The 26,816-nt window shown below is 35.8% G+C and overlaps 1 protein-coding gene across 2 annotated transcripts in view; it reads right to left on the reverse strand.

Annotated features, from left to right (window-relative positions):
• Positions 1-10,910: 10,910 nt before the first annotated feature.
• SOCS6 (suppressor of cytokine signaling 6) overlaps positions 10,911-26,816 on the reverse strand; it is a 29,455-nt gene continuing 13,549 nt past the window's right edge. For both annotated transcript variants that reach the window (XM_074877397.1, XM_074877387.1), the window contains exon 2: positions 10,911-16,880. In XM_074877397.1, the coding sequence (XP_074733498.1) occupies positions 15,151-16,755 (1,605 nt within the window). In that variant the 5' untranslated portion in view covers positions 16,756-16,880 and the 3' untranslated portion in view covers positions 10,911-15,150. The remainder of the gene's footprint in view (positions 16,881-26,816) is intronic.

The following is a 26,816-nucleotide window of genomic DNA, read 5'->3' on the forward strand; positions in this document are numbered from 1 at the left end:
ACGCTTCTGAAGGCAACATACTTTTGATTTCAGTGCAAGCACAAGGTGAATTCTCTCCATACTGCTTACCAAGAACACACAAAATTTATGACACAGTCAAGTAATTCATTCAGTTACAAAAGAACCTGTTTATCAGACAATTTCTAAACTATAGTCTCATTTACTGTCTGTACCATGACAAACTTTGAAACCTCTAGTAAGGGACAAGACTGTCTCAGACGTTTTGTGGTTTTAGGCTACTTATTTTTTCTGTTCAACAACCAGGAAAAGCTAAAATGATAGACATAATTTTCATACCCTAAAATACACAAATGAATGAATTGTTCATTGTTTTTCTTTTCACCTCCAGAACACCACTAAAATAATTATCAAGTTACTTAGAGAAATCAGAGCTGACAGAACCTAAGAGACAAGTAAGCCTAACAATATGAATTAAAGGGTAATTTGATATTTAAAGTTTTTAGTAAATCCAAGTTCCCTAAAACAAGTCAATATCTACCAGCCTGGGAATTTTATTAAAAAAAAACCCCTCACAACACAGACACAAGTAGTTTCTTATACCCTCTGACAAATTAGCACTTCTGTTTGGTTGGCAAAACCATTTGGCTTGATTAATTTCTGGAAATATATCCATTACAGTTTGATGTTCATGGTTGAACAAATTTCTCCCTTGAGTAGAATATACAGATGAGCTACTATCAGCATCCACAGAAGCGTAATTGCCCCCAAAATCTTGACTAACAACAGCCTCTGAACTCTGCAATGCCTCATCAATGTTTGGCAGCTTATATTGGCTTGCTAAAGCAATGTAGTTTTTCATGAGAACATTTGTCAATACATGAATTGCTTCTGATTTTCTAGCTAGAAAGGTCAATTGGAACTGCTTGTCTATATGGTTCAAATTCATTTTAATGGTATTTATATAATGCAAAAGAATAAGAGTATGCTATGGTCGCAGATCATTAAGTCATTAACACTTTTTTTTTTTTTAATTAAAGTTAAAATAAGAAACACAGGCCAGAAGATACTCTTGGCTAATTTAGTTTACAAGGAAAAACAGAAAAAGTTCCACTCATTTACAGAGTTCTGGGAATCATCTTTTAAGCAATATGCATTTCATATCATTTAGCCAAAACTTTAACTTTGGTAGTAAGCTACCCGGCTTCCATCTCTAAATGCAGTTTGTTGACCTGAGTCTACTTAACACAAGAGAGATCCTGTGGAGCTTAGAACAAAGCAAAAATAAAACAACGTTTAATTCCAAGTAACTCTCCATTAATATATGCAATGCAGAAATGCACTCTATTTTACTGTTCCATATTGTGCTTTCAAACTACTTATTAGTATACATACATGATTACAGAAATTTCCATGCAAAGTAAACTTCTGTCTGCATGTCACTATGCTGCTTTGTAATAGCATGAGAGTAATTCACAAGTATGTTCACAAGGCCCTAAATGTTCCCTCGAACTGTCTGAACTTCTTCAGTGTCCTCTCTCACTTAGTCATATGTATGTGCACAATCATACATGAACAGAAATGGACAGATTATATGTTTGGATAAAAAACTCTGTGGGATTATTACTTTGGGTTAACTACCTGAGTAGGTTAGGTGATCTCTTTGGCGTCTGCATCCAGTCTATTGCTTGCTTCGCCCCGTCCCCTCAAATTACCTCAAAGCATAGTGCTTTGTGTAAAATTTATTTTCCTTTCCCATCTGCTTTAGCCAGTGATCTGTTCTTGTCCAGTTGTTCTGCCAAGTTTACTGAGGCTCAGAGAAATTAAACAACTGGTGCAAGGTCACATATGTCTCAGCTCAGCCAAAATTAGCATCAAGAATTAAAACCAGATATATAAGTGCATACAAAATAAGGAGAAAACGGTGAAACCTCATCACTTTGAGGGTTCTTGGGGTTTTTTTTGCTACAGATAAGTTTAGGTAAATTTTGGTCCTATCGAGAAGAGGTTCCCTTCTCTCCTTCCTCCTAATAGAACCCTGACTGTGCCATACAACTATCTTTTCACACAGAAAGAGCAAAGTCCATCTCAGTTTTTCTCCTCTTGTACCACCTCCGAGGGATGGGATGTAGAAATGGGCAACGGTGTGTCTGATTTTTAAAAAGGGAAAGGCATAAGTAGCTGCTGGTGGCTACATTAAGCCCTCTGCTAGACAACAGAGACCCACTAATTGTTGTTATCTTTCTTGGAAGCTGAGAGAAAAACAGGACACTAGTCCTTTAAAGGGAAGAGAATTAGCTCCTTCTTTTGTCCTGATTTTTATACTTCCATGCTTTATGTCTGCAAATAACTGCATTTAAGAGAATTGTGTGACATATAATAAGACAAAGGATTTTATGAGGTAATGAAATATGGTCTGTATCAATATTACTGTGTGCCTAAGAAAAGAAGTAATAGATTTGAAAAAATGCAAGTAGAATCAAGTGTGTGAGGCATGGAAAAGCTTCAGGTTGGCTCAAAAGGTGTTAAGATATAGTTCCAAAATAAAGCATGCATTACTATTAAGAATATGTGAGGATATAATAATATACTATCTTACTACTAAGGATAGATGAGATTTTAATAATACCTCTATATATTATAAGATTTTTAGTTCTTGTCATCCTCCCAAGCTGTGTGCCAACTGCGTCATGATTATTTGAAGCATGCGTGTTTTAAGTCTAAGATTTGAAACCTGTAAAAGGTCTGCAGAGGAGAAAAATTTTTTTTTCATCCCTTTTCTCTGTATTTCCCCTACCATCCAAAATAATTTGTGTTTAAAGTGAAACACTGACTATCACCTCCTATCAAAAGAATAAGCATGTGTTCCCAACAGATCCCTAGAGAAAGGCAAGAATTTCAGGTGACTGCCACATTTTCACAATATCCGTCCTCTCAAATTAGAATTTGAGGTTTAAAAAAAAAAATAAATCTTTCTTTTACTATATAAAAGATACCTGATTTTTCTTCCTGTAATATTATTGACAGGCTCAGTTCCAAATATGGAACATTTTCAATTTCAACCTTGAAAGGGAACAAATGATGCATAAGAATTTATGGTTCTACATGCGTGAGGCCCCAGATTTTCTTATACCTCACAGTGCTACAGATCCTTCCAATACCCTTTTAGAGTTAGGAAACCAATCATTATGCATTTACTCCTTTTAATTACTTCCCACCATTTTAAAAAAAAATCGTTGGTCAAAATCCTTAGTGGTTTTCAGTTTCTCTTCTAAAGAAAAAAAATCTTACAGTATTTGACATGCCCTTCAGCATTAGTACTTTTGAAATAAAATACATCTTCCCTTTGTTCGTTATCAAAATCTATTTATATATTTCCATTGGGAAACATCTGAGACTCATAAAGCAATGAGAAAAAGCACTAATCCATTCATTAGCTGAGTATTTGATCTTTTCCAAGACTATCCAGGACAGAAAAATTAGACTTTGCTATTTTTCTTTTACAACAGTATAATCTTTAAGAGAAAAGTAAGAACAAAACAAAACAAAACAAAAAAGCTGTTTTCTGATAGGTCTTTGAAAACATAATCTCTGAAAAATCTCCAGAAGCAAGTTTCAAAATTCCTCAGAGAAGAAATATACAGGAATCAAATTATGAAGTTCAGACATTATTTAGATGGGTAGTACGATCAAACAAAATCAGCCACCCATAAAAAAGTAACAAAAAACAACAACAGAAAAAGGCAAAACCCCGTCATTTTGATAGTCATCTTTACCCAAGATGTCTCCAACCCATCTAGTGATATTTCTTCTCTTTTAACTTGCTTATAAAAGCAGAAGGTTGAATAATTTTCTCCTCATTCCCCCCTAGCTATTTCATCCCCTCTGCAACTTAAAACAAACCAACCTACAACATAACAATTACAGTATAACATGAAATAAAAGTCAGTATGCTTCCCATCAATTATAAGGCTAAGCAGGTCAGATATTTGTCTGATACAAACTGATACACAGAGATTTCTATCATTTTCTGTGCAGCTAAATATGCTCATGGAAGTACTGCTTTGGCAAGCACAGGAGAAAGAACATAATTTCAGATTTGCTCTTGTTCTTATATGCTGAAATATTTATACTACAAAGATTTTATGTTGGTTCAAATACAAATCTCTTTCTCGGATATGATGTTTTTCAAAGCTTTCAGTGCTAGAATGAATCTGAAGCAGATCATGAATTAATTTTAACACTGGCTTTGCACTAAAAAAAGTACAGAAGAGCTTCATGAAAAATCTGTTAAATGCTCCAGCTGGGAGCAATCCTTTTCCATGCAAATGCCAAATTATTTACTGTTCTATTTAATGTTTCCTTAAAAAAAAAAAAAGTAACACTTTCCAAAACGATCAAGAAAGTACTCATCCTTAAAATTCCTACTGACCCCAAAATATAGAAACAAGAAGTGTTAGACAGGATTTCAAGATTTACAATTTGTCACCCAATGTAAAAATGTAAGCAGAGATATAGAATCAGACCAAAGACCCTCACAGCTCAATACGTGTTTGTCCAGCTAGAAGCCAGTTCTGGAAAAAATAACCAGAATAGGGAAAGCATAAATGATCTGGCCTTCAGATGCCCTCCTTGCCATCCTGCATCATCTTTGCATTTAGCAGAACTACGAATATTTTTAACACATGAACTTACCATGTTCTTGACCATATACATTCTTAGCACCTAAAACATCCCATGAAAAGGAGCTTCACACCTCAGGATTGGATGTATGAAGCATCCCCTCCTCTTCTTTCCTTTGAACCTGTCCCTCCTGCTTTCACTTTTTCTCCCTAGATCTTGTTTTGGAAAAGGCAATCAGTCACTGATCCCAGTTCACACTCAGTAGATCAACTACCTGAAATAATTTCATTGCCCCTGGCCAGCAACCTGCATATTACTTCAACAGCAGGCTGGTTGTAGTGACCCTGAGTAGTTGTAGGTCATACTCAGGGCAAGCAAAACGTGATTAGCAGCATCAGCTATAAATAGAAGCTCGTTTCTCTGCCATATATTCTTATTCCTGTTATGACAACTCTTGAGAAAGCCTGTCTTAAATTACAAAAAGCCTCAACCACTAATACATATGGGGAAGATTTCTACAGAGACTTCTAGAAACTTTATCTATATAAATATATAAATATTTATATATATATAAATATATATATTTTTATATATATATACACACACAAATACTTTATCTGCTCTAACTCTAGGATAACTTCCTTCAAGCAACAAGCACTACCACATTTCTGGAACTAGACAAAGATTTAACCCAGAGGCCTTGCATGGAGCCCTTTCACAGGGCTGTATGCATCCTTATGCAGCTGGCTGCACGTACAGCACCAGCTGAGTGATGTTCATGTTGTTATTTCCTCCGTCTCTCCAATATGAAGGGATATAGTTTATCTTTAAGTCACATTGCAGGTTTTAATGTGAATATCCCGTACAGCAAGTATGTCAGCAATGCTGTAAGGGCAGCTGGGGAAAATGACACCAAAATGAGTGATTAAAGCTTCAGGAGAGATGGAGCTGTAAATGATCAGGCGGGATAAAGCATGTGGGGGCAAAAGTGTCGAAACTAAGAGTTACAGCGCTGAAGAGAACTGCTGCCTCTGAACACTTGTATGTCCTGAGGCAGGTATGCATGTGAAAAAGTGTCAGAACTGTAAGGCATAATTATTGGTTTTTTTAAAAGAAAATCATGATTCTTTAAAACATCATTACTCTTCAAGTAGATTTCCTTACATTTAAAAACTATTTTATGACAGAAAACAAAAATACATAACAATACAATCCCTATTTTAAACATAAATTATAAAATTATTCCTTCGAGTTTTTCATCTAGGAGCTGAGCTATTGTTTTATAACTATTTTGTTCCCTTCATTGCATTGTACATCACATATTCTATACGACAAAAGATTGACAGTTTTACAAGCACAATATCATTCCAATGACTGAACACACTACCTAAAATTCTAAAAACCCAAATCTCTACAAAACTAAACATCAGTTTCCTAACTCAGCCTGTGCAAAATGTAACTTTCACATTTCTGGAGCAGCAGAGCTGACAACATTGGAAAAAACTCATCCCCACCTCCACAAAAAAACCCAAACTCTTAGACCCCTCCACAAGTTTAATTCTGATATATTATAATTAAATTTATATAAAGTAACCAAATAATTTGGGTATTAACTAGGAGCCATAACTTATCTAAAAATCAGTCTCTGTTGAATAAAATCATACCTGGTTCTTGGAAGGATAACTAATTCACTGAAAAGTTAGTTGAAGGAAATTGTTATGTATGTTGCATGCCCTTCTCATATTCATTAAAATGTATTTTTATATTTTCATATGACAGCATCATTTGTATGTGTATTAAACAACTAAACCCTAGAACAATTTTTTATCTTGAGCATATATACCACTGAACTAGATTAGCTATACTTGAACAAATCTTAAGTGCTGATTATTTCATTGCAGTTCTGTCACAAACCTGCTACATTCACAGTTGGCATGGCAATCATGTATAAAAGTAAGGATTTAGGATTTTGGGGTGGCTGGAAACAGAGATTTCTTCATTTTCTTAAGACAGGCATTTTTTGTCTTTGAACTATGAAGTTAGCCATAATATTAGGAAGTGTCCACCTCACGTCTCAGCAGTCCAGTAGGACACCAGTGAAAGTAATATTTAGTTCTTGTATCGCATTACAGTTGGAAAGCCTTTTTATTCTATTAGAATAAAACAATATACTAAATTCATATATTATTGGATTTCGAGACAGGAAGTAGTCTTTAACGATTATGACAGCAATTACTGTTTCTGAAACAAAAGTCTTTCATTCTAACATTCTGCTTCTTGACTATCCATAGGAAACTGTCTGTTCTAAGATTCCATTTAAAATTAATTACACTTGAAAATTTATTGAGATCAATGTTCATTTGAAGACTTAACAGTGCCAAAATGTTTTCTTTTTCCTTTACATGTAAAGAAACACTTTCCAAAACTAACAGGTTGGAGAAAAATAGAACTTAAATAATTTTTTCCCCAATACTAGAGTTAATTGGAGAAAAGGTGATGATCCGATTATGAGAGGCTACGACTTTCATTCTAAGTATTAAATTATCTGCATAAGAACCTTGGATATACAGTAAATTAAGTACCAAAAGATGATGGTGAGGTTATCTTCACTTTCAGCATTATGTTAACCTACATGAGTAAATGATTCTTTGATGAACACATTCTAACATCTAACTGGTGTGAAGATGTTAACGACGTCAATATTAAATTTCATGTAACAGCCTGTAATCAGACCAAAAAAATTCCCACTGAAAATACGGCGACAGTAACAATTTCCATCCTTTTATCATTTCTTGATTTGGATTCATCCACAGAAACTGAAAAGATACATGAAGAAAAAGCAAATATAAGAGGAAGTTAGAAAACTTGAAATTGGCCAGTGATTGTCACAGATGAGTGACAAAGAGCAAGTCTGCCATGGACATGCACTTTGGTACCTTTTACCTTCAATACAGCCTAGAAGAACAGAAGTTTATCAGAACATTGTCAACCAGCAGCATACTACAATTAGTGGCAAGATCTGAAAAAGATGTCAAAACTAAAGAGGAACTCACATATGAGAGGTTGTATCGCCCGTGGACTCTCTCAATGCAGGCAGAAAATACACCAGGAGTGGTGCCTGCCTTGCCACCTACCCTGCGCACCAACCCCTCTTTTGCTTTCAGGAACAATGGGAGCTACGTACATCTGTCTGGGATTTGGGAATTTCCCTAATATCATCTCCATTCAGCAGAGCTAAGCAGAAGTTTTCATCGTGACAAGGTACAATGCCTCAACAGGGATAGTTTTCATTTTGCTGGTGTCCCCACCCCTTGGTGCTCCCATCCATAAGTTAAAAAAATATGAAAAGATAACGGGATGAATTTTACAGCCTTTTGTTTTCCAGTCTAAGTATTTTCAAACTTTACACTCACGAGAACTACAGAGTATCTTAGAAGTTGTTGTACAGTAAAGTCTTGCAGCTGAGACTTATAGAGTTTTCAGCATCATGACTGACTAAAAAAACTACTCGTACAAAACAGTTCAGGTGACTTTTCAATTAGCTCAAAATGGGACTGTTTAAACCAGAAATAGTTTTGCTTCAGACAAGATCAGGTTTGAGGAAGGTTAGAACATTCACAAGTTTATTTTCTTCTCAGTGATGCAGATCAGACAAGGGAAGAAAGGTGCTCTGAAAGAAAATATAAAGTACACTTTTCAGTGGAAACCCAAGTTGGTAGCAGTGGACACAGAAAACCTTTTGACAATCCAAAGTCTAACCAGAAACTGAACAAGAGAGCTGCTGTGTCCTGATGGAAGCAGAGGGCTGGGGCAGAGCAGAAGTGGAGAGGAGGGAAGGGGGGGAAGAAGCAAAGCAACACTGCAAAGAAAGATCTCTTTACCCCAGATACCCCCTTAGTTGATTTGATGTGACCAAACACAGAAGCATCCAGTGACAGTCTGAGAAATTCAAGCAGTGTTATATCCTCTCTTTCTTAGTTGAAGGGTGTACAACTGAAAAGACACATCATTAAGAAATAGATATGATGTTGATCACATTATGATAGATGCCCTAGCTATTTCATGAAGAATTCTGGACAATATATTTGAATTACTTCCTCCATCTATTTCAGCAATATTTCCTATTTAAATAGCTGGAATCAACAGGAGCTGCTTTTAATAAACTACCCTTCTTACTGCGGCAGGCTCAGCCGAGCAGAATGCAATGCCTCTCATCACAGAGCCATGAACACTGGAACTGTAGCTGAAGAGTTCTGAAAATCAAAGTTAAGAAAATTAGACAAAAATTTAAAGAACAAGGACAAAACATACACTTAACATCAGACACAGTTGCTCCTAAGTTTTACAAAACTTCCATTACCTTTGCAACAGCTGCTCTTCCTTTCACTGTATGTTGACTCTTCCCTCAACATGTAATTGCCCAAATGGCACTTGAGCTGTCAGTGTCAGGAGCAGTCCAGACTCCGTCACGCATCCTTCCTCTGTGTGCATCCAAACTTATTCTCACCCGCCGAAAGTGAAACATGTCTCATTTATCTTTCCTTCCTCATTCTATGCAAGGAAACATTCAATTCTTTTTTATGCCTGTTTCGTGAGGGCTGGTGCCCTGCCTACGCCAGCCCTCAGCAGTACAATCTTCAAAGTTGGCACTTAAAGAGATTCAGTAGTTTACTGACAGCATGCAGCAAGTTGGCCAGAGAGAACTGCAGGCTCCTGTCTCAGGAGAAAGAACGCCTCTTATTTCTGAGTCACTTCTCAAAAACAACCAACCATTGTCTCCACTCCCTACAATATCCTATTCCTACATTACATGGTCTTGACAGGAAAGAGTAGGTATTACCTTACCAGAAAAGTCAAAGATGTGCATACTAATGTTGCAAGGGATGCTAAAATGCTCAGCTGAACCTTAGCCTTTGAAAAGGAAAAAAAAAAGAAAAGCCCAGACTGCAAGCAAATTGTATGTGCTGGAGGGAAGTGATTGAACATTGTTTCCTAAATATTAAGGATTTCTACTAAATCTTAAAGCTTTGTAATCTTTGAGGTCTTAATTGCAGAGGATGACTTAATTTACACACACACACACACGCACCCCCCAGGCCCTGCCTTGCTACAAGGGTTACATTATGACATTCAGCAAGCTTTCTGCATCTGGCAGTGTCTTAGTTTCTCTTCTACTCCACAGCTATGAAGCTGATTGAACATGAGGTAGAAATAATTAGGATTACAGTAATCTTGGCTATAAACATTTATTTCAGCCCTGCCTGGGTCATGCTAATTTTACAGGCAGATGTAAAACCTTACTCACCTTTCCCCACTTACCAAGGAAACACTTGAGGGTAAGTTTTATTTTTTGCCAACTTTTCTGGAGTGAATAGAAAAAATGTAGAGAAGAGCATCATGCAGACTTGGTAACAAAACCCCAGCAAGATCCCCTGCTTACTGGGGGAACAACCACACAGCATACTGAGCATGTAACACTAGCCCCAGCAGCAATAAATAGGAGAAGGCAGTTTTCACTTAAATGGCAAAAACTATCAATTATTTCTGGTTATTGTTTTAGGACTTAAGTTACAAAATACATAGAAAAGTACATATCAGCTGTGGACAACATGAAAAACAATTACTTGCTACCAAGGCTGGGGTTTTTGTTTGTTTAAAAAAACCAAAACCAGTTGTAACCAAGACCTAAAGAGCTGGTGGTCTTCTTGAATTTCAGTGGTGAGTTTGTAAGTCCCAACTACATGAAATCATGTGAACAATTGTGCATACCTTTTGTAACACTGAAATTATTTATTCTTGACCTTCTGGTTTATTTGTATGATTTCCCAGGGTTTAAAACGTCACTCCCTTTTTAAAGTGAATCTAGGACAGCATCAAGTAAATATATGAACACCTACACCATATAATTTTTTTTACTTTGGAACTAAGTAAGAACTATTTGCTTGCTTGGAAGACAAGAGATGGTATACTACCTTTAAAGAAATGGAAACTTTTGTTGTGAATTCTGTAACTTTTTTAAGGAAAAAAAACAACAAAAATTATCAAAAAGTTAGCTCAGAGTATGTATGTATGTATGCATGCAGACCTTTTAAAAATCATATACTAATTATATTCTGGCAATTCTTTTTCTTGCTTTGAAAAGTATGAATTAATATAATCAGTATACAGAAATGTTTTGAAAAGTCAACTAGCAATGGTTAAAAAAATATGGAATAGTTTAAATTGTAACCATTAAAATTTAAATTTTTAAGTCAGATGCCCAAATTTCACAATGCCTCTCAGGTTTTTTGTTTTAGAATGTCATTAAGGTATAGAACACTCCACAAATCTCTTTGTGAATGAAATTTTTATTTACACACTGTATCCAGAAGCAGATACATAAACCCTTATACAATTATTTTTCAAAAATGTGCAAGTAATTACTATAATTTTGTTTACAAACCAAAACACATTAAAATCAATGGACTTTGGATAATTCACTCTGTGGCGTGCTTAGTACAAATAGTGCACACCAGATCTGAAACAGAGAAAAGTGTAAACTACAGCAATCTGGATTGAAAGTATTAACTTCATGGCACTCCATCATCACTATAAAAATTCTTTAACCCAACAGGTATTCATACAAAAGTCTTTAAGAATTTTTCATGATCTGTGTAGAATTTAGAACACTTTCCAGATACAACAATGCCATATTTCCCATATTATGGACTACCATCTAGCCCATTTTTTATTTATAAAGAATGCCTGTTATTGTTGTTCTTTGCAGTCATAAAAAGATTTTAAGAAATTAAATTGGCAATCATTAATTTATCCATAGCTTAGCTCAGAATTTGAAAGTTCAATAACAGAGAAATACTTCTCATCAGAATCATAGCCGGTATTGCTGGTATGAGGTTTTAAATTTATAATTCTGTTATTCACATAGATGAAATGCATCAAAACAAAAACTGCACAGATTTCACTTAGCCCAGCAGTCAATATTCACAGAAATAAATTGGCTTTAACAAAATGCAAAGTCAGCTCATCTGAGAACAAAGAGTTTAATTAATAATTGCATTTCTGATCCTTCTGACAGAAAAACATTTTGATAAAAAGATGGCATTCACTATGTCAACAGTAGGATAAGTGCTATATCCTTCAAATAGATCAAAGAATACAAATCACTTTCAGTTGTTTATAACACTGGCTTACAAAAAAAAAAAAAAAACACACACAGAGAAAATTGTGCAAATTTATTTTTCTATTTCCAAATACAAGGTGTTGTTTTAGTCTCCTAATTGGCAAAACAATGTTATCAATAACTTCAGTAATTTCAGATGCTCAAAAAAGGAGTCTTATTTAAAAGCTTCATTTTCAAAAACATTTTTCCACAATTCAATTGCATAAAAAGGATACCTTTTGAACCCTTAAACTGTTGTGATGAATAAATAGCCATATTTCTACTCCATAAGGATCATAGTCAGTTAGATTTTATTCCTAGCGTATCTATTTCCAAGGGTCCCCAAAATATCCTCAATCATTTTGCTTTTACTTGTCAAGGACACTTTGTTCCTCTAATTTTCATGAAGCAGAAGTCAAGACAATTTTTGTGGTTACTCTGAGTACTTCTAAATTGTCTCATAACTAAATGTTACTGTGTTTCTTTTATATTAATCTTTATTATAAGAAATTGTAAGTATCTTTAATGCTTTCAAAGTCATTTTTCTGGGTTCTTTCTCCTGGCTGGCCAGTTACTGCAGTATGAAAAAATACTGCGAGGTTCTGATTAATGAAACCTGTAAAAATGAGTATTTGTGTCTACTTACTACTGATTTAAAGTATTTTGAGCTTAGTAGAAATATCATCACCATTTTTTATTTAGAAACAAAGTGCTATATGGTTCTCACATCCCAGGCCTCAACCACTTTACAGTGTTCCTTTTGTGGAAACTTAGGGTGGGGGGGAGGGAATGACAAAGTTAACTTGACCTGATTAAATTCACAGGTGAAGAACACAGCAAAGAAGGCAATTCAAAAACTGGACAGCTGTACTAAAGTTTTTTTTTTTTAAAAAAAATGTGTGAGTAAACAAACTAAAATTTATAAAGGCATGGACAAGAAGTTTAGCAAGTGTGTTGTTGCATGTTTTTCAATTCAGCAATAAGACCAGGATACTATAGCTTCAAATATTTAAGTTTCAATGCAATGACTGCTAAATTAATGCATGTGGCGTAGCATAAACATATGTTTAATGCACTCAATAGTGGTATTAAATGGCAAAGAAAGTATTTAATATACTATAATCTTTCAAAGATTCTGTAGAATGCATAGGCCCTCTAGCTTGTACGGGAAAAGAATTTTTGAAGTGAAGAAAATGCCAGAGGTTTTTTTCTAAAAATATGCATCTGAAATTGACAAAAATTATTTTCTTTTTCCTCCCCACAGACAGAATCAGAACACTGTACCATACAATAGGTTATTGTGCCTTTTTGAATAAAGTTAGTGATCATGATTCGAGGGGGAGCCAGAGGGGGGAAGTCAGTAGAGGAAAAAAAAGAAAACAGAATTCACACTTTCATACATGTATCTCAATGGCAGAGCCAACAAATAACACATATAGACTGCTCTAGACTTTTTTTCTTTTAAGTTTAAAACTTTATCAGACTAAAGAAGAGATCCTTATTCTCCCTCCCTTAAAAGCAAAGGCAGCCTTTATCTACCTTTGATTTTTTTTATTTTTTAGTTAAACATTATGGTCAAAAAATAAATTAAAAAAATATAAATTTTGTCTATCAGTTCAGGCAACCCAAGATGTAGTGCTACTGCACCACCTTGCAGCAATACTGTATCCATTACTAAAGACTCGTATCAGGGGACAAAAAGGCTAGATTAAACAAGAAGAAAATTATCTAAACAAGAAAGCTGTATCAAAGACGAATAGCCTTTTCTAAGCTGATGTTTACTGACTAGCAACTCCTACCAGAGATGGGGAAGATGACATTGTAAAATACAAAATGGGGACAGAGGCAGGCAAAGCAAGCCTCCCTCTCAAGCTAGCTATGATCCCTTCAACAAAACTCATAAAAGTGATAGAATCATGGTGGGAAAAAAACGTGAAACAAAACAGTAAAATGGCATGGATTAACCTTGCACAACAAAAATATTACAGTGTAGAACCTGTACTCCCCACTGAAAGTCTTTTTTCCCTACAGAAGGTTAGAATAACTGTAAGCTTTTCAAATGCCAGAATCTTTGACAGATATTATAACCATTTACTTAATTGATTCAATATTTCATATGTCAAAACGTATTTTATGACAGTAAACTGAAACATTTTCTGCGGTCAGTATATATCCAAACCTCTTTTCCCCATACTTTGAAAGGCTATGAGAATAGAGTTTGAGAGATGCATTTTAAGCATCTTCCACCCAAAATGTTATCAGTCCTGTTCCTTCCTCCCCAAAGAATATCCAAAAAAAAGGGGAAAACAATACAAAGGACATTAGTGTATTACTGCATTTCTGAAGTGAAAGAAATGCAGAAAATGGAAAATGATAAAATTTCAAATAGCTTGAATATATATTGTAGAAATCAACCTATTAGAAGTTTTACCCCATCCTTAAAATGGCTTATCAATTTATGTTCCCATAATAACAATTCCTAGAGTCTTCCTACAAATCCAGGAAATTCCCCACCCCTGCCCTCCAAGAGGAGGTAGGAGGGAAAAGGACAGAAAGAGGGGACCTGGTAGGTGTTAATTTATTTAACTGATGGCATGATTTTAAAAGGTATTATTTGACAAGACCCCAATACTGCAACTTCCTTATAGGTACTACACACTGACTTTCACAGACTACTTTTTTTTTTTATTAAAGGCCATTTTTAGAAGGACAATATACTGAGACAAGAAGAAGGTTGAACCAACCTTCTCAAATATAAGAGTGTACAAACAATACAAGGCTTAGGAGAAAGGTGGGGTTTTTTCCAAAGATATGCTGCATAACCATGTTCTTATCACACAGCTCTAAGTTCTGTATTATGGCATATCTCTATAGAAATTTATAATTAGGATACTAGGAAATAGTTTTTAACACAGACGTAAATTCTGTAATTTAGAATACCAGTATGTTTTTTATCCATGATAATTTTTTTCAAACAGGCTATTTTAAAGGGAGAAAAAAAATTCCATTCAACAAGTTTCATTTGACTTTTACTTATGGTTGAATACACATGAAATGTGCTTTCAATGCATAAAAATCACAGTGGATAGCAGCAAAGGACTTGGGGGAAATTAAGGAGAATTTGATCATTCACATTGTGATTAATCTGCACATTGATGAAAGATAGCTATTTCACACTTCTAAAAATAAACTTGAGATCATTCTTTCCAAAAAAAAAAAAAAAGCCCCCCAAAATACACAAAAACCCCCAAACATAAATCCAAATGCATTACTTTTCTTTTACACACAAAAATGAAATATTTTTATGGCAGCAAAAGATTTTGATAAGAATGAAAGTCTGTAAACTGTAATTCAATCTCTTTTTGTTGTTGTCGTTCCCAAAGTGCAAGATGCAAGATTCCCATAAGCTTTCAGTAGTGCTTTTCCTGTAAATAATCCTTCATTTTGTTTGGCAAAGGCAGTTTCTGAATCAGGTCTATTCTGGTGTACTGACGTATTACAAAACGACACAGGTATTGTAAAGAACGCACCTGCATAAACCGAGACACTGGATTTGTCAGTCTCACTGGGTAAGTTGCAGATCCAGGCAGTCGGGATCTCGAATAGCAAAAAGCTCCATTTTCAGAGTCCCTGATTGAATGTTCTATTAAGTCAACTATAGATGTATGTCCCTCCACATCTGGTTGTTCATAAAAGCTAAACCTACCATTTGAGTGTTCAATTCTAGTGTGAAGAGTTTTTCCATGGGAACGAAAACTCAAACTTAAAAGATAACGATCATCAGAACTATCTCGAACAAGAAACGAGCCATCAGGCACATTAGCTAATTTTCCCTCTGCCTCCCAACGTGTAATGGGGCCCCAGTACCATCCTTGTTTTGCAAGTTTTTTCAGTTCTTCTGTGAGACTTGTCACAACCATAGGACCACTGTTCTGTACAGAATCATAAACTCTTCCAACTCCAGGGGCAGTGTTAGGATCAAAATTCAAATGGCAACGCATACTTTCAGCCACGTGGGCATCTGTGCCATTCAATCCATTGAAGTTCCTTTGGATTTGATTATTCTGCATTGGAGGTAGCAAAGGTGAGAGTGGAGGGACATCGCTGTGATTAACTCTTGGGCTTTGCAACATGACTCCTGTGGTACCAATCAACAAACCATTCACTGTCTGGTCCACAAAGATATCTGGTGCAACGACTACATCCTGATCCACTTGGCTCTCTTCTTCATGGAAAGCATTTCCTCCCACTTGAGAAGAAACAGTTGAAACTTCCATGGGTGAGGAACTATCCAGACAGTAACTACGTGATCCTTCCAAAGGATACATTCCCTCATCTAAAGGCACAGTATACTGAATGTAGTCCTGAGGCATTAATCCAATAACTACAGGCACATGTTCATCAATATGAAGATGCAAGTCCCCGTTCTGAGATTCCGTATTTTTTAATGCATTGTTTTGTTCCTGGAACACGTTGTCTGACTGCAAGTCATGGAAGTCTTTTCGAACACCATTCAGTGCCGGGCTTGGATTAGAGGAATGGACCAAGGCCTTGACTTTCACTTCCATTTTGATGCAAGTCTCTTCTGAATTTGTAGATCGAAGGGGCCATGGAGTTGGACTGTAATGGTGATTACGGAGGGAAGTGGATCTCAGAGGTCTTTGAGCTCGCACATCTTTGAAGGTTATTGGAGCAGATGATGAAGAAAATGTGTCATCATCTGCAGAGCTTACAGATGGTGTGCTGCCTTTGCCTTTCTGTTTTTGTTTTGCTGAAAGCCTCCTTTTTAATGTACCCATTAAGCTTTCACTTTTTGATCTATTTTTGCCTCCTTTTTCATCTTCAGTATTGACTTCACAGCTAGCCAAATCTTTACCATAGCAGCTGCCAAACAAGGAGTCATCTTTTCCAAATTCACTTAATGATGGCTGCTGAACCACTACAAAGTCGCTTTCATCTTTACTTTTATTTAAGTTAAAGGACTTGCGAATTGTTTTGAGACTAATTTTCTTCATTATGACAAGTTACCAAGTCTTGCTGATCAGCAGTGCTTGTGGTGATATAGCCCTAACACATGCAGAGCAGCTTCTGCTTTGTTTATGTGTTTTATCCAGCCTCATTTAACTTCAAGAGCCATTTCCTGGAAACAAATGAAAAACAATTAACTTCACAAAAGAAATATTTTAAAAATTATCCATAAGGGTTTCCCCCTCTCCAAATAAAACAGAAATTGCAGTAGTTAAGTGACGGGTATCAAATAAAAGTAAATATGGAGAGCTGACTTGGAAACCAACCAGGCTCAAAAAAATGAATCTGCTACACGTGCCTTGGAGATTTCCACAACTTTTTTCTGCTTTCAGCATGCTATTTTTTAAATATACACACATATTACATCACACACATAGGCACATATATCTAATGCATGTACATAAAATTTTCAAGCACTGAAACACTCCCCTACTTCAGAAGGCTCCTAAAAAAATCTCCACCAAAATAACTATAGAAGATGAAACTATAGAAAATATTCTATCCAACAGGATTCCTACATGCAGGTTAAACTTTGATTAGTCCTGAACACATGGTCTTACAAGGTCATACTTTCTTTACACAGGAAAGTTGAGCAATATTGAAATAGCTACATAATTATAGGAAAACTAACTCTAGAGAAAGAGACATTAACAGCAAAGTAACATCTGTTCAGAGCAAGTCACAGAAGTCCCCTCCTGAACTTGTGTGAAACACAAGTTGATTTCCAACCTCTGTTTTAGGCATAGAGGAGGTCATATCCCTTCCATAGTACTGTGAGAGCTTTTCTTCCTCCAGTACTTCTGCCAAGACTAAGTGGACGCATCTGCTCAACTCCCAGAAAACTGTTCCCCACCTGGCATCTTCCAGAGTCATGTGCCTACCTTCTCCATAAATTTAACTTTTCAGCTTGTTTTTTTTGGTGGGTTTTTTTGTTTTGTTTTTGTTTTTAATGTTAGACCTTCCAAAGCAAGAAGTTCTACAGAGAGGGGAAGAACAAAAAGGAAAAGAGAGGGAAGTTGCTGCTGCCACAGAAGTAGGTACTACTATTAGCAGTAGCCATTATTCCACATATCTCCAAATACATGTGATGCTAGCAGCACAAACTGCAGCAGCAAGCCTGCCTCCAAGCTAAGCATGGCAAGCTGGAGGAGTCCAAGAATCTTTCAAAAAATCTTCGAAGCTTGGGGGACTGAGGAGAAAGAAAAACAGCCCTTACATAGGCACTTCCCAATTTTCTCCCATGGTATCACATACAAGAAACTGAGAAAAATAGTGCAATGAACTGAAATAAGTTTTATCAACTAAACAATATGATTTTCTTTAATAAGCATTCAAAAATTGCATAAAAGCATGTAAGGAGAATGATTACTATAATCAAACAGCAGTCTATTGACTATTATTCTTGTCCAGCTCAACTTTTGTGGTCCTCAAATACACAAAGGTTAAAGGATCATATCCAAAGCAAACTAAAAGACAATCTAAGGATTCTGAATGTCAAAGTACCTTGGAAAATTTTAAGTAAAGCTGTACTGCTGGGGTGTTGAATGCTGTTCTCATAATCAGCAGAAGCACCAAAGCTTGATTTACTTGGACTTGTACCCTAGTCCTGTCTTCAAATTCCCTACACTATCTGCACCACCCTACCTTGAAGACCCATTCTGTCTTTGCTATAACCTCTGACAGTTCCAAAGTCCATCTTTAGAGTATCTTCAGCTCTTCCCATTTCCTTTTCTTAATTACCACACTAAACAGCACTTTCCTTTCTCTCAATATGGAGAAACTAAAAGGTTTTTCTTCTATCTGTAAACTAATTTACTTGCCATCAGCAAAGAGCAAACATGCCCAAAAAACCTGTTTCTTAAACAAACAAAAGACTAAGAATCAACTCTTGATATAAACAAGTATTAAAACCTTAAAAACCAGGACCAGTATTTTATTAGAAGTTCACTGATTATTTTCCACTTTTAACATGACTCCTGTGGTACCAGGAGTCCTGACACCTTAAAAAATGTGTTCCACTTACATAATTTGAAGATGATACTGAGATATGCATATGTATTTTCAAAGGTTAACACTACTTTAATTTTCCTTATGACAGATACATGCAGAACCATAAAATTTCGTGTTTTAAAACACTGATGTTTAATATGAGCTCCATATGTTTGAAATAATTGGGAAATATGGAAGTACTGAAAAACAAACATGAGTAGAATATATTTAATGGGTTTTACATGCCTGAAATTTGGCATATCAGAATAACTGATGAAGTACAGTAATTAAGAAAAAGCTACAGATAAAGGGAGAGTTATGTGTCAATTAAAAGTAGACTTGAAATGCCTTGTTCACCTTCTATTCCTAAACCATTTAGATTTTGCCATCATACTAATTTACAGTACTCTTTACATCATATGTAACTAAATGAACCTACAAAATGAGTGAAAAATATAATTTCAGGATTCTATGCTGCTCCTAAACTGATGAAGTCAGACTGTTTGTTCACTTGATAAATTTCACTGTGTCTCTGTATGTAGCACCAGAAGCCTGGGAACCCCCACATTAGCCCCACTTGTGAAATCCACAATGTTCTCCAGCTGCTTGTGACTGACATCCACAAGCTGATACTGCTTCCACTTTACCAGATATGTTCCCCCACCCTTGTGGGAAGTACATCATGTTTGGAATTCCTAACCCTAAAAAAGCAAGTATGAAACAAAGTAAAATCTGCCTTCTAAGCTAAGGAGAAAATAAAAGGACATTATCACATAGCTGATTGGGGAGAGAAGATGTATGGAGCCCCAAACTGTCTGATTCACCATATTTTTTTTTATTAGTGTATTTCAAAAGAATTAGTTGGCTAAAATTTGGCTGAAGGAACAACATTTCTTTAGCTTTTCCATAACTAAAAGACTAAACACTTGAAAGAACAGGTTTTTATTCCATATTAGTCTTTCTGTATCAAAACATGGTTTTTTACAAATAAAAATCCAGTATCTAAAAGTCATCTCAACAGATAAATCTCTATGGCACCATCCAGAGAAGTCAAAATTTTTGCTTTGAAAGTGACTACTGAGCTTGCTTGAGCAAAAAAGTGTTTTACATCTGTCAGCCTACCCTAGTAGCCAATATCTTTACCAAGCAAAATGCATGATTATCCAAATGCATGACAAATTACTTACATCATTGTAACATATCACATAAAGAAATAATAAAGGTTTGAAGTTCAAATATAAACCACATAACATGCATATATCCAGAAGTCCCGTTCATTCATCCAGGAAAAGACAACAAAAATCTAGTGAATGACAGTCTGAATCAAAACTCTCTGAAGTAAACTGAACACACCTATGGATGAGAGCAAGCCTCTAAATTTACTAGTCTTCCATATGAGAACCACTCTACTTTATGACTTCTCTTACACATATCTTATCCAAGACAGAAGAAAGAAAATATACCCTGAAGTCAAATACTCTAATTGATCCAGACACTCTTCTTTCTTTGCACGTATTTAAAGAATATCAGTAATTCTTCATTGCATATTAATACGATTAAAAGTGCTGTATAAACAGCCCTCGATACACTCATACACTTGCAAGTGTAGAATTTTCTACTGTCTACATCTAGAACAGCTGAAGCAGAAGAGCCCAGTATGCACCCCTTCCTGGAATACATTAAAATGAGCTACGCAACTTCTTCACAACCCTCAGCACTGCAACAGCTTCACTAGTATTTTGTATGAATTATGGTATCACTGAAGTCTCCCACTGATATGCTCTTCCAGTGACATCTGCTGTACAGTGAATTTAGACTAGAGACACCTCTAGAAATTTTTCTGGCAGGTATTTGCAACTATAAACTGACTCTGAACTATGCCAATGTACTCCCAAAGCCTGGTGGCAATGTATGCAGAAATACCTGGAACACACAGATTGAAAATGGGAGATTAATCAGACCCAGAAAGATAATGAGACTAACACACAGAATAACAAGGCAGAATGAAATTCTGGCTTATGAGCTTTCATCACAAACTCTGCATCTTGGAATGTTTAAAAATATGCGGGTTCACAAAACACAGGCCTCTGGACAAAAACTACCAGATTACCAGACTACCAGATTATTACCCAGCAAACAACATGGTCCCCCTTGTGCTTATAAAAATAATCAAAACTGAATTTGCATGCCTCATTTTGAAGAGAAGCAACATGTATTAACCACATACAAATGTGAAATTATTAGTGAAGAGAATTAAAGCTAAAACTTTACTTTACAGGCTGCTTCTCAGAAATCTGAAGAGCAGGTCATGTGATCATGTATTAATTGTTATTATGGTGGCTAGCACTGATTTATGAAATATCATGGAAGTTTAGAAAGAAAAAAATCAGTTTGTGCAAATCTAGTTTGAAAATTCAAGACTTCAGAGTAGTTTCAGTTTGATGCTACAAAATGGTTTCAATGGACTACAATCACATACCTAACTCAATGCAGTGTTCACAGAAGTACACCAATAAAAAGTTTGAATATTTATATGGCATTTATTAATTTCTTATCTTTTTCACACTTTTAGGTTAGGTGCACTCATTTCCTGAGACAAATACTATAAACAAAGCTGCCAGAATACACTACTATAGAATTAACTTTTAAGAATCGGGACAGAAAACATCATACTGGAAACATACAGCAAAATACAACTCATGGTTGAACAAAGAATTGTATTCAAAAAGCTTAATAAAAATACCATCACAAAAATGGCTTGAAACTATAAATCAGTGCAGCTTCAGATAACTTCAACTTTCTTAAAATAAATGTTAATCTGCTAATTTATTTCTATAAAGTGAAACAGCAGAGCATTGATTTTTTTTTTGAACCCACAGCTGCATTATTCCTGAAAAGTCTGGCTATCCATTAGAAATATACAATCTTTATTCTTATACTGAATCACAGTAAGACTTACATCATTTACAACTTCAATTTATTGTATTTTTAGCATAATTATTTGTATTAATAAATAAAAATACCTAGAAAGAGGAATAAGTTTCTGCATTCCTGGGGCATGACAAGCACCAGGTTTTCATTACAGTCAGATAATGAAGCCTAGTCTAATTATCTGCAGAAGTACGAGGTGTCATTCCCCTGTTGCTCCCAAACTCTCACTGAGAAATATTCATGCATTACTTGGAAGCATGTTTCAAAAACAGCATCTTAAGGTAACACAGATTTCAAGTGCTATATTCTGGAAATTCCTATGTGTCTAAGTTTATGCCAGAGTTCCTAAATCTATTTACGTAAATTACTAAGAAGTTGTTCTCCATACTTGTTCTCACTGATTTTACGTCAATAATGAAGTCTGAGCACTGGAATTTATTTATTTAAACCAGTAACAGAAAATACTGACTCAAGATATTTCCTGCCATGTACTTCCAGTTTCAGTCTATTTGAGTACAGAAACTACACATAAAATAATGAAGTAAAGAGAGATTAAATATCTATTTCAAACACCATCAGTTTCTGATAGAACATACACACTACATGGCAGCTTTCAGCTTTCTCTCTACACATGTCATTAGCATACTGAAGATGGTGAGGTTTTTCCCTTCCCAGAGCTTCAAGTAAATTCCTACACTCTATTACTCTTCAGTATGAAGAGTCTTTAAATGAAGTAATCGAAATTCCATTGCATACTCTTATACCTTGAAAACAACAAAAAGGGTAGATGGTTTTAGTGGCTTGATTGCTAATGGATGAATATTGTTTTAATATAAGATTGCAAATTTTAAAAAAGCCCATCCTCTACTGCATACCTGCTTTTCTAGTGAGTGTGGAGAAGGTCAGATGCACACCTTCATATAAAACTGGAACAAGGTAAAAAACAGATGAGAAGGTCATCTGACATTATTTTATACTCATAACAGTTCAAGAGTACTTAAAGTTTCCTATTTTTCAGCTAAGTAATCAAAGACCTGAACACTGAGTAGACGTTACCACAAATTTAAGCTTCCACGCTCTAAGATTTGAACAGCTGAGGAAAGTACTGTCAGCTTCTCTAGAGGCCAATATAATATAATAGGTACTACACAGATTACAATTTAGAACAAACAAACAAAAAAAAAAACCCAACCCAACAGTAAGCCATGTCATTTCTCCTGTTTTTTTTTTCCCCTTTTTACAAAGATTAAAGGGAAAACAGTCCATGGGCACTAACGTTCTAACAACAGACAGAGTAACCCTAATCACTATTAGCAACCTTTAGCATAGAATAGGCAAGGTACACCTTTGGTAATAAGTAGAATAGTGAGGTAAAATAATAACGAAAACTTGACAAAAAGGGATTTTTCTTCACCACCATTAGTGGAATTAACTGTATGCAAAACCAGGAACAGAATCATTGAAGTCTGAATACCTTTCAACAGTTTGCCTCTGGTCTGCTGATGAAAAAGGATGTCCCTTAACATCTGGATTTCCCTGACTTTTTTTTTCTTTAAACACTACTTAATCCATGGCTGCTCGCAGTAAATCCTGTTCTTCTTTCCCATATTTGGTTGCAGGACAGAATATTTCTATCTGATTGGTAGTTTTCCTCTGGGGAATAACTGAAGAGTGTTAAATGGCATCTCTGTATTACAGTTCATCTGTGTATACACAGTCTTGTAACTACAATAATCTCATCGCTACAATAGCCAAACCCAGTTACTAACACTAACAGTCCTCACCCAAGGTACATCTCCCTTGCGGAAGGATGGCTGATAGGGATGCACATCTGTTCCCGAGCTACCACAGACACACTAACTTGGTATACCAAACTGAAATCAGCACCAGTTGATATCAGCTGGTATCAGCTCAAGAACACACACAGCATCACAATACCAGTGCTGCTGTTGGAGCAGGAAGCTCTGGGAGAGTTGGGTGGATGACAGCCAGAACAGTAACCACTTCAGCCACTCCTGCTACATCACTCACCAACTGGGAATCAACACCCAAACAGGGAACAAAGCAGACTGTACTTTTTATACATTTACTAAAAGACTGGCACAAGTACCACCTTTCATCACTTCCTTTTAAGCAGACATCTGATAAAGTATACTGCTAACAAGATTTTTCAAGCATGCTGAAAGACTACAGGGAAAAAGAAAGCCACAACTTGGCTCTAAGACCCTGATGAACTAACAGTGAGGGGAAAATGAGCAAACAAATATAACCCAGCAGATCAATATATGCCAAGTCACTAAAAAAGAAGAAAGTGAAACATTTTTCCTGAAGCAAATGAAAGAAGTTACTAAAGAAACCTGATGTGTGTAGTCCACGTGCACATGTTTCATTGCAGGATATCACATCCATAGAGTGCAAATAAACCTTTGTTTTTCACACACACAGCTGTGCAGAAGCAGACGAAAAATGAGAATAATGCTCAGTCAGACTCAGTTTTCACTTCTTGCTATTTTACAAGACTACAGCAGCCAGCCTTGAAGCAGGCTGTCTGTCAGCAAAAATTGTTTAGCTTCATAAGCAAAGGTTAGATTTCCTGAGAGATGATGTATGAAAATTCCTTTCCGAGCAAGGGTCCTACTTCTCTACCCTCACAGAAGGTGGATATGTCAAAATGTTTCTCCTCAGTTGTAAGATATGGTGGTACCCTCAGCATGATAACAAGGAAGAATTTATGCTTATGTAAAATATTTATGCAATCCTCTTAAATCTTAGTACAGTTATGTTAAGAGTCTGAAAAGTTGTAAGACTACAATGCTCTACAAACCAGCTTATCATTTAGCAGTAAGGACTAACATCATGTTCTGCAAAAAGGAATTTTTTAAATAATTTTGCTCTAAGATTTTTCTAAAGTGACCTGTAGCAACCAGTATACCATTTACAATAATAAACTGCCTTTCGCAAGAAACAGATTTTGTGCCTACTTATTTGCAAACAAAAGTGTATGGAATGAATATAGTGAAAGTGAAAGGAAGAACGGGAAAGACATTCAGTAAAAACAAAAATTTGCATTTCTGTGCTTTTTTTTTTTATGAAGAAGTATGCACAAATAACTAAATCCTGGAACATGTGTTGAAAAAACACAACCTATCTAATTGTATGGATGCAGGCACTAAAACCCAATTCCAAATGCAGCTTGTTTCTGAATCCCAATGTATTTCAAAAACATAATTTTAGAAATGCTGTCCATCCGTTTAAAGCACACACCAGAGAGTCAGAAACAATAAATCAGATAGTTCTCTAAAAGCGATTTCTGTGGTCAGAATGGTAATCTGACCATTCTTTCAATATTAGTGACTAAATAACGTAACTGTGAGAAACTGTCTTCCAGCCCTTCCCAAAAAAGGAAAGAAAACACTTAGCAGACATGCAACAGCTGAATATCACCACTTCGTATTGACTTGTATTGATGTTGGTTTTGCTTCCAAAGTTTATGATGGGCTATTTCTACAGCAAGCAGAGCAACACTGTCACTGTATGCAACTTCCAAAACACAAACAAAGCCAACTAAAAAGGGCCTGCTCTCATCAGGTATTTTGATGAGGAGGCACAGAACAGGTACCATGAATGATCTTTCCTACAGTGCTATCAGAACAGACATCCAGCTTCTCAGGCCAAACTTCTGACACTGATCAACCCCACAGTACACCAGGCATGTACTGAACAGACAGTACAGAAACACATCACTCAGTGTGTGTACATGCTTGTCGGCATCCAGGAAAAAATACAGGAAAAGTAACAGAAAGAGAAGCCTCGTACCATATTTCTGCTGAAAATTATAATGGTTTACACAGGATCACTACATACTTCATTACACTACTTGCTGATATAAACCCTTTTTTTTTTTTGATGTTGCCATTCTCCCTATAACAAATCAACAGCTTGTAATGTAATCATGTTTGCTTCTGCCTGTTCAATTCATAAGATGTGAAAATGAAGATAGAGGAAGTAGCATTTACACACTGTAGCACCAAGCAATTATGACTAATAATGATAATTATGCTTTATTTAAGGTGCAACATAGGATAATCTCTTCTTGAGAAGCAGAAATGAAAAACCCAAACAACACATCGAGAGTGCTATAAAGTCACATTCATAGGAAAAAAAAAAGCCCAGTTAAACCTAACTTTTATTTTCAACACCTCACTAGCCACACTATCTAGCCAACAGCTAGCATATATTTGTAAAACTGGCACCTTGGCCACCAAGTTGTAAACTGCTCACTTTCCCACTTCCATTTATCTGACAGACAACCAGAAACATATGTAATTGGCCTCTGTTCCTACAACTGGCATCAAAGATATGCAAAAACAGAAAAAGAAAATTCTGCATAAAATATTTCAAGGTAGTACAATCACTTTCAAAATATCCAGAGGAAAAAAAAACCCAGTTTTTAAAATAAACAAGTTTTTAAAATAAATAGAATGGTTTGAAAATTCACTATACAGAACAAGAGAATTCTGCTTTTCCACCATATTGAGCATGGCCATGTTTTACAACTGGAGAACCGTGCTTGAAGCAAGATTTATCTTCCTATTTTTCAGCTTCTCTAGAAGGCCTGAACAAATGGCAATACATTGCAGTCTTATGCTGCTCTTGTACCTACCATTCTGCCTTGGATCTCACAACTGAGGATGGCTGTATTTGTGGCTTTAAATTAACCACAGCTGGGTTAGTTTCTGACTGGGGTTGAATTACCCTTTAAATTCGTATGACCAGGTAGGACCTCTGAGTTCTTTGCAGCTATCACCCCCACCACTTCTACCATGCCATTTTCAATAACAATAAAAGCTTTCTTTCATTAGAATCTATCCTCTCAATTTAAGCTAAGATGCATCAATCCTTTATAATGCAGTTAACCCTCTACATACATGGAAGGATTAAGTGGACCCATTTATGGTCTGAGGGGAAAGGGAGCACAGTGCCTTGATTAAAGAGACATAAAAGTGGAAAGGTCTTTCTCACAGCATCTGTACAATGTTTGCACATGGAGAGAAATCTCCAAGTATGCCGAGGAGGAAGAAGCAGTTAATAATGACATTCTTCAGAATCACAGAGAGGAAGGGACTGA

Source organism: Strix uralensis, chromosome 1 (genome assembly GCF_047716275.1).
Source record: "Strix uralensis isolate ZFMK-TIS-50842 chromosome 1, bStrUra1, whole genome shotgun sequence".
In the NCBI taxonomy this organism is placed as follows: domain Eukaryota; kingdom Metazoa; phylum Chordata; class Aves; order Strigiformes; family Strigidae; genus Strix; species Strix uralensis.